The sequence below is a fragment of the Microtus ochrogaster genome, chromosome 7 (assembly GCF_000317375.1).
Source record: "Microtus ochrogaster isolate Prairie Vole_2 chromosome 7, MicOch1.0, whole genome shotgun sequence".
NCBI classification, from domain to species: domain Eukaryota; kingdom Metazoa; phylum Chordata; class Mammalia; order Rodentia; family Cricetidae; genus Microtus; species Microtus ochrogaster.
Window position 1 is genome coordinate 39154061 of NC_022014.1, and position 11599 is coordinate 39165659.

At 41.6% G+C, this 11599-nt stretch overlaps 1 protein-coding gene across 2 annotated transcripts; it reads left to right on the top strand.

Annotated features, from left to right (window-relative positions):
* The first annotated feature begins 2034 nt into the window (after positions 1–2034).
* On the top strand, positions 2035–11196 carry LOC101983692 (zinc finger protein 709). 2 transcript variants are annotated; one of them, XM_026780943.1, is made up of 4 exons: positions 2035–2262; positions 7735–7861; positions 8058–8115; positions 8837–11196. In XM_026780943.1, the coding sequence occupies exons 1-4, from the start codon at positions 2260–2262 to the stop codon at positions 10038–10040; spliced, it is 1392 nt and encodes a 463-aa protein (XP_026636744.1). In that variant the 5' UTR covers positions 2035–2259; the 3' UTR covers positions 10041–11196. The 2 variants fall into 2 exon arrangements, with proteins under 2 accessions (XP_026636744.1, XP_026636745.1); XM_026780944.1 differs by having other exon boundaries at positions 7777–7861.
* Positions 11197–11599: the final 403 nt, after the last annotated feature.

Below are 11599 nucleotides of genomic sequence, written 5' to 3' on the forward strand. Positions count from 1 at the left end.
AAACCCTGTCTCGAAAAAACCAAAAAAAAAAAAAAAAAAAAAAGAAAAACCAAATAATTTAAAAATAAATAAGTAAATAAAGAGGTATTTGTTTAAAAATGAAAATGTACCATATGTTTCACGTATATTTTGCAGAAACATGCTATAGAAAACAAGGAATTTTGCTCACATCTCTTTGTCCTTTATGTATTCTTTGGTTAGTTTAAGTGCTGGATGAAGAGCCGCTCACAAGCCTTCTATCGCCACCGCCCATGAACTTAACCTGTTCCTTTTAACTTTCTGTGTTGTTTCTATAAAGCTACAGATGTGGCCCTTTATTAATTTCTATTATCCATTATTATTATTTCTTTTTAAAAAAATTTTTTTTCTAAAAACGGGGTTTCTCTGTATAATAGTCCTAGCTGACTTGGAACTCACTTTGTAGACCAGGCTGGCCTCGAACTCTCACAGAGATCTGCTTGCCTCTGCCTCCCTAGTGCTGGAATTAAAGGCATGTGCCACCACTGCCTGGCCTATTATTATTATATCTATTAGTCTTAAAGGACTGCCTTCCCTTAAAAGCTTAGGCTGCCTCCTTGTATTAGTCAGGGGATCTCTAGAATACAGGTTCTCAGCCCGTGGGCCATGACTTCTTTCGGGTTGCATAACAGTAGCAAAATTACAATTATGATGTAGCAAGGGAATAGTTTTATGGTTGGGGGCAGTCACCACACCCTGAGGAACTGTCTTAAAGGTTCACAATGTTAGGAAGGTAGAAAACCACCACTCCACATGCACAGAACTGATAGCAGATATAATTTATTAGAGTGGTTTGAGGTTTACAGGCTGAGGTCCAACAAGTTCAACAATAGCTGTGTCCCAACAGGAAGTCCAAGAATCCAATCATTGTGCAACCCTTGAGGCTAGATGTCTCCTCTGGTCTTCAGCATTCATTGGAATACCAAAGAAGTGGGTTCGAACACCAGTGAAGGAATGCTTCAGCAGTGGGGTGGCTGGGCTCACCAGTGAGACTGAGGGCAAGCAGGCAAAAGGCGAAAGTTCCCTTCTAGGCTGCCACCAAGGTGTGGCCCAGATTTAGGGTAGCTCTTCCAATCTCAAATGATCCAGTCAGGAAAAATCCCTCACAGGTGTGCTCAGCTGCTTGGGGTTTAGCTGATTCCAGAGGCAGCCAGCTTGGCAACCAAGATTAGCTATCACACTCCTCAAGCTAGGGAGATGACAACATCTAAATTTTCAAAACGAGGGCTGTGGTGCAGTTGGCAGAGTCCATGTTGGCCTGCAGGAAGCCCTCAGCTGGATCCTGGTGCTGCGTAACCCCTCATAACGGCACGTGTGACATCCCAGCATTCAAACGGTGCAGGCAGGCCCATTAAGAGTTCAGGGTTGGGCTGGGCGGTGATGGCGCACGCCTTGAATCCCAGCACTTGGGAGGCAGAGGCAGGCGGATCTCTGTGAGTTCGAGGCCAGCCTGGTCTACAAGAGCTAGTTCCGGGACAGGCTCCAAAGCCACAGAGAAACCCTGTCTCAAAAAACAAAACAAACAAACAAAAAAAAAAGAGTTCAAGGTTGGCCTGAACTGTACTTGAGGCAAGCTACATGAGACCCTGTCTCAAGTATTTAGAATATTTTTTAAAAAATATTTATTTAATGTGCTTTGGTGTTTTTGCCCGCATGTATGTATGAAGGTGTTAGGTCTTGGAATTACAGAGAGTTGTGAGCTGCCATGTGGGTGCTGGGAATTGAATCCAGGTCTTCTGGATGAGGAGCCAGTGCTCTTAACGGCTGAGCCATCTCTCCAATCCCCTAGAATAAAAATTTTAAACAGTTGTCATATTAGCAATTTCCAGTTGTGAATAGCATGCGTGTATTGACATTATTAAGTCATGGCTATGCCTTCTATAGATCAAGTGCAAGCGTGTGCTGGCAGGCCCATCACTAGTGTGCAGAAGAAACCTGATCCTCAGTTTCTCTAATTCAAGGGTTGGATTACATACATCCTTTGTCACTCAGGCCTTGGGGGCGTGCCCTAGGACTTGTCTATCAGGGTGGAATTGTCCAATCAGGCTGCAGCTGGAGGAGAGGGGCGGGGCAGGTGGCTGCACTCTCGCGGTGTTTGGTTCTTTTCACTATTCAGTCTTGGCTCGGATTCTGTTTCCTCCGCTAGCTTCTGTGTCTTGAGCTCACCGTAGTCTAAGGTGGCCCCGCTGTAGCCAGTGTCCCTGTGAGGTGCAGACGGCGCTGGACGCCAGAAATTCGGAAATGGTGAGCGTTCTGGCCGACGCTGGCCACATCCAACCAGAACCAGCCTCGGGGAAGGCCTCCGTAACCGGGGTCCGCATCCCGATTCCGCTGCTGTCCCCCGGTTCTGTGTGGTCTGGGCGGCGGGTCCCCTCGCGTCCCATCGGCCCCCGCGGCGTCCTGGCCGACCCACCTCTGGACTTGGGGCGCCGGCTTCTCGTGCGCTACCGCGGGTCAGCCACGACTGAGTTTTCCTGAGGCGTGGGAAGCAGGGTCTCTCTCTCAGTCCACTCTCCTTCAGCTTGGCTGCTCCCGGGGTTCACAGTGAATCCCCCAAATTCCAGGGTTTTCCTGTTTCAAGAGTCTTTAGGACAAAACCCCAGCTAGTCTTGGGGCCACCCGTCCCAGTATGCCAGTTAGAGAGATGGGTAGTGGGGATTTCGTCTGTGTGGGTACAGTGAGAAGAGGGACAGATGAAGGGTTCAGTGACATCCGCTGCCCAGCTCATCTTCCACAGGAGCCTTGGAAAGATAGAAGGGCCAGACCAGAAAAGCTTAAAGAGCAGCTTCATGCAAAGTGTGGCTCCGCCCATCATTGTCTCAGCTCACTTAAGACCTCTAGGGGACTAGGTGGCTCGCTGGAGATAACTTCTGCTTCTGGGAGGTTTGTTCTTCCTTGGATCCTAGGTGGCTGCAGGTTAAGGACTATAACTTACCTCTGTGGCTTCAACCTTGAAGATGGAGTAGGTTAGACAGACACTACTTGAATACTTACATGCTTAGGTTGACCCCAAAAGAGGTATTAGGCGCAGAGTGAAGGCAGAGGTGTCAGGCTTTTTGTCCCGCTTTTATTTATGTGTGTATGTTTGAGCACACGTGTGTGGGTGTCTGTGGGGTTAGGAGGAGGGCCTCAGATTCCCTGGAGCTAAAGATCGAGGCAGTTATGAGTTGCCCCAAGTGGCTACTGGGAACTGAACTCCAGGTCTCTGCAAGAGCAGCGAATGCTGTAACCACTGGGCCAGTTCTGCAGCCTCCGCCCCCCAACGCGGTTTCTCAGTGCCTGGTTCATTCCCAGGATTCTCAAGTGCCAACTTCTAGTCTAAGAGGTTTAAAAAGTGACAACCATTACTGTTTATTTTCCTTGCTTAATAAATAGAAATGGGCTCATTATTTTTCATTTCTTCTTAGTAATGGACGGAGATTTCAGAACTGCCGGAGGCTGGCAAGTTACTTATAGCTGCCATATGTCCTCTTAGACACCAGTCTGAAGTCTTGGGTGAAGCCTCTCAGGGGAGCAGTTGGAGGTCCAGGGGCTAGAGGAATCTCCTGGAACAGTCCCCATCTCCATAGTTAATTCTTAGAGACATTATGTCCCCTGAGCTTAGTTCCACTCCTAGGACACATGGTGAATGAGGGTCTGCAGATATATCCTGCCCTCTTGGTTGTTAAGGGAGGAAACTTTCTCCCAAAGGAATGGGAAGAAAACACCACTACACACAGTGCAGTGGGACAGAAGCCTGAAAAGCAAACTAAGTATGCTTGAGTACCGTCCGGAGTCTCCCGAGGAGGTGTGAATGTTGAGTATTTCAGCAGCACTAGGGAAGAGAGAATGGCCTTTTGACCTTGGATCCCGACAGATCTGTCTTGTCTTCAGAATTGCTCCTTTGCTGGAGTCAAACAGTTGTCATTTACTTGAACGTTAGCTTTTCATTTAAGTGTGAAGAGTACTCAGAGCTGAATAAGGTAAAAGTTTTGTTTGTTTTTCTGAGACAGGGTTTCTCTGTTTGTCTCTGGCTGTCCTGGAACTCACTTTGTAGACCGGGCTGGCTCGAATTTAGAGATCCATCTCCTCGGAGTGCTAGGATTAGAGGTGGGCACCATCACCACCTGGCACGGTAAATATTCTTGAAACTAGAAAGAAGCAGATTTCAACAGAAAGTAGAGTTTCATTTCTACTTTTTTTTGAACTCTTTGCTTCCCCTGAGCATATATAGATAAATTCCTGAGATCTCAGAAGAGAGCTGAGGAAGGTAGAAACTGAACTCATATCATCAGGTTTAGAGGAAGTGCCCCCCTTACCCCCTGAACCATTTCCTAGCCCAATCATTTGGTTTATTTGTTTTTTTATTGTAAGCCATGGTCTCACTATGTAGCCTTGTCTGTCCTGGATCTTATCATGGGATTAAAGGTGTACACCACTGCGCAGCCTTTTTATTTCTTGATTATGTGTGTGTGTGTGAGTTTCTGTGTCAGGACAGTGCCTGTGGAGGGCAGAAGGTATTAGGTCCTCGGGCAACTGGAGTTAACAGGCAGTCCTGAGCTCCTCAATGTGCTAGAAATCGCACTGACAAGAATAGTATGCACGCTTAACTGCTCGGCCATCGCTCCAGCCCCTCGTTTGATTTCTTTCTTTTTTATTTTTTTTTTATTTTATTTTATTTTTTTTTTATTTTTATTTTTTGAGACAGGGTTTCTCTGTGGCTTTGGAGCCTGTCCTGGAACTAGCTCTGTAGACCAGGCTGGTCTCGAACCCTCGTTTGATTTCTTAACTACAAATTCATTGTTGCCTCCTCACTTTCCCTGGGTTGATACAGACTACCTTACCCTTCATTGAAGTTCCTGAAAGTGGAAGATTAAGTGTTTGATTTTAAATCTTCAAGAATGTATGCATTTGATGCTTTGAATGTTTCCTGTGTACCGCCTGTACTGTATCCCACAGATTTTCATATGATGAACTTGTCTCCTTTCCTTGAACTATTCAGGTTCCTTCAGGTGACTGTCTTTAATTCACACGGGATTCTGTGCTTTGTGATTTAATCTCCAGTTTGGAGGCATTTCTGTTACTGGTTTCTATCCAGTGCTCACATATTCTTAGAGTGTACTTTATGTACTTGCTTGTTACAGTGTGTTTGATCACTCAGAATGTGGTTTACCATTTAGTTGTGCTGTTGACTGTAGCATTCTAGAAATATCAGTGAAATCCTGGCTGGTGTTGACTAACACTGTTACCATCACTGCTTTCCTGGCTATTGGACCTGTCCGTTACCAATAAGGAGTATTTTGGTGTTTCTAAGTGTAACTGAATTTCTCCATTTTACATTTCAATTCTAGAAGTTTTTCCCCATGTAAATTGACCTTCTGCTTCACATGTATTAAAGACAGCTGATCATTTAAAAAGTCTTATTTAGTGAGCATAGCATTCATGGACTGTAGTGTCAAATGTTTCTCAAAGATAGCTTATCTCAGATTTTTTCCTTATTGTTCCTCTATTCTTGGTTTTTTTTTTCCTTAACTGGAAAATGGACATTTGAGATTTGTAATATGGGATAACTGAAAATCAGTTTCCCTACTTTCTCTATTATCTGTTCCTATTTGTTGAAAGCTGTATCCATTTATGGACTGAATATACTGTCCAAAACATTTTCTTTTAAATTTTTTATTTAAAGACAAGGTCTCACTGTGTAGGCTTGTATGGTTGAACTCACTCAGTAGACCAGATTGACCTCAAGCTCATAGAGATCTAACTGTTGAATGCTGGGATTAAATGTGTCTATCCCCAAACCTAGCTCTTAAAACAAAACAAACAAACAAAAAACTCTTTTTGAAAAACGTTCTTTTTGGTTTTTTGAGACAGGGTTTCTCTATATAAAGTGTCCTGGCTACCTCTGCTTCCCAAGTGCTGGAATTAAAGATGTGTGCCATCACTACCTGGCAAAAACATTTTATTTTATGTGTATGGGTATTTTTTTTTGGCTGCATGTATGTTTGTGTGCCACATGCACGCAGTGACCTTGGAGGCTAGTGTGTGTTAGCTGCTGTGTGGGTACTGGGAATTGAACCTGGGTCCTCTGCGAGAGACACAGTGCTTTTGAGCTGCTTAGCTATCTCTCCAGCCACCGTTTCTAAAATATTTTTGCAGAGACCGCTTTGCGTATGTGTAGTCAGTTTGTTATGTTGTCCTTTATTATTTATTCGGCCAGTGTTTTGACATATTTCTGTGACTGTCATAAACTAAAACAGAAAAATTAGAAGAAACAACAAAAGGCCACCTCTTTCAGTTTTTGGGGGGTGGTGTAAGGGGATGGGAAGATGAGGGCATTCATTTTTTTGCTTTTTAATAATTTATTTTTATGTGCATGGGGCATTTTGCCTGAATTTATGTTTTGCCTGCATGTATGTCTTTGTGAGGGTATCTGATCTTGGAGTTACAGACAGTTGTGAGCGGCCATGTGGGTGCTGTGAATTGAACCGCGGTCCTCTGGAAGAACAGGCTTAACCACTGAGCCATCTCTCTAGCCCACGGGCATTCCTTTAACACATAATCAGGTTGGTTTTGGTTTTTTGTTTTTGTTTTTTTCTTTGTCCTTAAAATTTCTTGGGAAACATGAAACGTTTTCCATTTTACATTATACTTGGGTACTTTTGAATACTTTAATTTCTGAGAGAAACCATCACTGCAACTTTTCCTCCCAGAGTTTAGGTGGTATAGAATCATTGTGGATATAAACAGCAATTTGTTTTTCCAGGTAGATGGAGGCTTTTGTTTACTCGATGTAAAATGAGATCTACCCTGCCCTGCGCTGGGAACTTAGGCTGTTGTCCAGAAGACTGTTAGCATATCAGAGACAGGGTAAAACAAGCATGAGTAGACACTGCACAAGGTTTTTTTGCCATTTTGATTTTTCTGTTTACATTTATGTGGTTGATACACAGTTTGAGAATATTTAAATTTTTAACAAACTTGTTTCTGAGGGTTCTGCTTGTACTTTCATGTTTCTGTGGAGGATGTGTGCTTGTAGCATCTCACAGCCATTTTCCTGACCACATTCTTCCTGGACGCTTGTGGATGTTCATATAATGATGTTCTTTGTGTCATTACGTATGTGTCATTACATAATCATCCTGATTACTGTTGCTTTAAGAGGCAAGTTTTGGCATTAAGAAGTACTAGTCTTACTGTGTTCTAGGATTCTTGTAGTATCTGAGTGCCTTATAATTTCATATGAACATCTGTATTGGTTTTTCAATTCCTATAAGTTAGTCACCCAGGATTCTAATTGTTCTTAGTTACCCTAACACTTTGATTTTTAGAATTCCTCCCAAATCCTGAGGTCCATGACAACATCAGCAAAGGTCCAGTTTTGTGAGTTGTCACTTCTAACAATTAGAACTCTTACAGTACGAACATTAGCATTGTTTGTAGAGCAGATAGTAGGATTTATTAGTCACATGTATTGGAGATGAACTGTACAATGATAAATTAGTGATAATCAAGAAACAACCTACTCCCTGGATTTACTAATGAGAGGGTGTTTTTAGTCTGCTATTGCTTTCTGAGTGCTTCAGTTGAATTATAATATTAATACAGCAGTCTGTGAACAACTACATACATAAACTTTTAGATCAGCAAATCATATGACACATCTACATACAGAGTATGGAGCCCTAGTGGTATAAGTTTTACCCAGCCGCCAATACACATTGTGGGATATTTTAGAACTCAGTGGCCTTTGACGATGTGGCTATAAACTTCACCCAGGAAGAGTGGGCTTTGCTGGATCCTTCCCAGAAGAATCTCTACACAGACGTGATGCAAGAAGTCTTTAGAAACCTGACTTTTATAGGTAAGAATGATAACATTTCTTTACTTAATAGTTTAAAAAAAATACCCTAGGAATTTTTTTAATCAATTTGAAATGTGGAAAGGGACGGCTTTTTATGAATAAATAGGAATATTTTCAGTGTACAGTGAACTTCAAAATTACTATTAATCTTTTGAAGTTCCTAATTAATAGTGCTTTTCCTTGGTCTATATTTTAGAGAACGGGTGGGAAGACCAGAACATTGAGGAGGACAAAAATCCTGAGATAAATCTAAGGTAATTTGTATTCACAAAAGGGTATGATGTTCCCCGAGGGAACTTTAGCATGTCATGTGACCTGTGGTAAACAAAGCAAACAAATAAGCACAGCTTTATGCATTTTATTCTAGTTGTTTGCGATCTCTCTCTCCAGTTTAACACAGTTCTGTTTTTTCAAGGTAGTTGACTTCCACAAAGTAGTAAGAAACTATATGAATATCACTGTTTAGATAATAGATTTGGGAAAGCCATGTTTCAAAGAGATTATTCCATTTACTTCTAATAATTAAGACATGCCAAGATATGTCTTATTCTCTGATATTGGTTATAATGTAGGTCCAAGACATTAATGAATAGAAAAATCAGTAATAAACCATCAATAATGTGCTTGTCTCTTTTTGTATAGAAGCCATATGGTAGATTCTATGAAAGTAAAGATTATAAAAGTCAATGTGGGCAAACTTTCAGTGAGATACCAAGTTTTTGTTTGTTTGTTTTGTTTTTCGAGACAGAGTTTCATAGTATAGCCCTGGCTGTTCTGGAACTCATGCTGTAGATCAGGCTAGCCCCAAACTCAGAGATCCCCCTGCTTCTGCCTCCCAAGTGCTGGGATTAAAAGTGTGTGCCACCACAGCCTGGCTGAGATTCCAAATCTTAACCTGAAAAGTTCTTAGTTGAGTAAAACCGTGTAATGTGATTTGTCTGGAAAAGTCTTCATGTGTTGTTCGTTCCTTAATAGGCACATCATAACTGACTCCGGATACAACCTGTGTGCAAGTGAAGAATACTCAGAGAAGCCATATAAATTTACACAGTACAGGAACTCTTTCCTTTCTCTGATGAGTGTTCAGAGACATATGACAACGGACACTGGAAGTAAACCTTACAAGTGTATGCTATGTGGGAAAGCCTTTCATTTCCCCAGTGAGTTTAGAATACATCTAAGAACTCACACAGGAGAGAAACCTTACGAGTGTAAGCGATGTGGGAAAGCTTTCAGTCACTCCAGTTCCTTTAGAAAACACGAGCGAACTCACACGGGAGAGAGGCCCTATGTATGCAAACAGTGTGGGAAAGCCTTTAATTGTTCCGGTTCCATCCGGAAACATGAAAGAACTCACACTGGAGAGAAGCCCTATGAATGTAAGCAGTGTGGGAAAGCCTTCAATTGTCCCAGTTATCTCCAGATTCACGAAAGAAGTCACACTGGAGAGAAGCCCTATGAGTGCAAACAGTGTGATAAAACATTCAGCTGTTCCAGTTCCCTACGGAAACATGAAAGAACTCATACTGGAGAGAAGCCCTATGAATGCAAGCAGTGTGGGAAGGCCTTTAGCTGTTCCAGTTCCTTTCGAAAGCATGAACGCACTCATAGTGGGGAGAAGCCCTATGAATGCAAACAGTGTGGGAAGGCCTTCTTTTCTCTCACAAGTGTTCGGACACACATGATAAAGCACACTGGCAACGGGCCTTTTAAATGCAGTGTATGTGAGGAAGTGTTTCCTTTCTCCAGTGTATTTAGAAGACATCAAACCTCTCATGCTGGAGAGAAGCCCTATAAGTGTAAACAATGTAGCAAATGGTTTAGTTCCTCCACTTCACTTCAGATACACGAAAGAACTCATAATGGGGAAAAGCCCTATGTGTGCAAGCAATGCGGCAAAGCGTTCAGTTGTCCCAGTTACATTCGAAAACATGAGCGAATTCATACTGGGGAAAAATCGTACCCATGTAAGCAGTGTGGCAAGTGGTTTGATGCTTCCAGTTCTCTTCAGATACACGAAAGAATCCATACTGGAGAAAAGCCCTATAAGTGTCAACAGTGTGATAGAGCGTTCAGCCGGTCCACCTCTATTCGAAAACATGAACAAACTCACACTGGGGAGAAACCCTGTGAATATAATGTGGGGAAGCCTTCACTTCCAGTTGAAATTGATTACTAAGTAGTCTTATAAATGTAAATTCTGGCAAATCCTCAGTTTCTCGCGGGCTTTTAAATAAAAATGGTAAAGCACACTGTAAATGGGCCTTTTAAATGCGAGGTATGTCAAAAAGCCTTTCACAGTCCCGTTCTGTTTAGAGCATATCAGATAACTCATGCAGGAAAGAAACAAGGTGAATGGAAACAATATGGCAAATCTTTCTTTCAGGTAGTCTCAGAAGCATAAAGGAAGTTATGCTGGAGAGTATCCCTCCTAATGAAAGCAATGGAAAATCAATCACCTATTAAAATTGCCTTTGTAAACATAAATGAACTTGTACTGGAGAAACATCCTTTGAGTACAAATAAATATGAAATATCACATTTTCCCATTTGCCTTCAAAGAAACTAAAATACTCATTGGACAACAAATCATCAGAAAGCGATTGTTAGGAATATGAAAAAACAGTTTTCTTGGTTCTTTTAAAGGACACAGAAAATTCACACTGGATAATAACCCTGCGTATGTGAGAAAAATGGTTGAGACTTTAGATGCCCCAGTTCTTTAAGATTATATGAAAGAATATGTACCAGATAAAACTGAATAGGAATGTGGGGGAAGCATTCAGTTTTTCAGTTTTCTTTAAAGACATCAAATAGAGGGGGAAAGTCTGGAGCTTTTGATAATGTGGTTAGGTTTTCAGTTTTTGAAAACCTTGGAAGAACTCTGGAGGAAAGGTTGAGTGTAAGAAATGTCAGAAGGCCTTCAGTTTTTCCATTTTCACTCAAAGACATGAAAGAACTCATTTAGAAAAAGACTGTTGGGCACGCAAAGTCTCCCAGCTTCATTTCTCATGGAAAGGTACATGATAACGCACACTGAAGATGGATATGCATTACATTGACTTTACAATGTGAAAACTTTGCTTTTTTGGGTTAAAGCATGAAATGTGTCTTTTTATATTAGATACAATTTTGTAGTATTTTGTTGAGACTTTTTACAATTATATTCAAAGAGATTTGTGTATCTTGGAATAATATAGTATTATTTAGTACATACAGTGTATGCATGTGTATATGTGTATCTGTAGGATACAGTATAGTTTGTACATGAGTAGTATATATTATATAACTAGTTTATATGGTATGTAATTAAAATATATGTAACCACTATTTTACTACATTGGTTGCTATTGAAATCTTATCAGTGCGTAGAATAAAGCATTTCAGTTGCCTACACCACCCCCCACCCCCAGCTACTTCTTGCTCCAGGAACATGGTTACCAGGGTCCCCAATATTCAGCATCAGCTCTTTTCACCAGGTAGAAATCATGGCCTTGGGACTGCATCTGATATCAAATCCTCAGCATCAACTGGGTGCAGTGGTATCCACCTTTAATTCCAAAACTGGAGAGGCAGAGACAGGAGGGTCTCTGAGTTGGAGGCCAGCCTGCTGCCTGGTTTACATATGGAGTTCCATGGATATATATACATACATACATACATACATGCATACATACATACATACATACATACATACATACATACATACATACATACATACATAAACTTCAGTGTCAC

Coding starts and splice junctions, on each gene's coding strand:
- LOC101983692 (XM_026780943.1), top strand. Junction 7,862..8,057: donor TAGAAACCTGACTTTTATAG/GTAAGAATGATA, acceptor TCTATATTTTAG/AGAACGGGTGGGAAGACCAG. Junction 8,116..8,836: donor AATCCTGAGATAAATCTAAG/GTAATTTGTATT, acceptor GTTCCTTAATAG/GCACATCATAACTGACTCCG.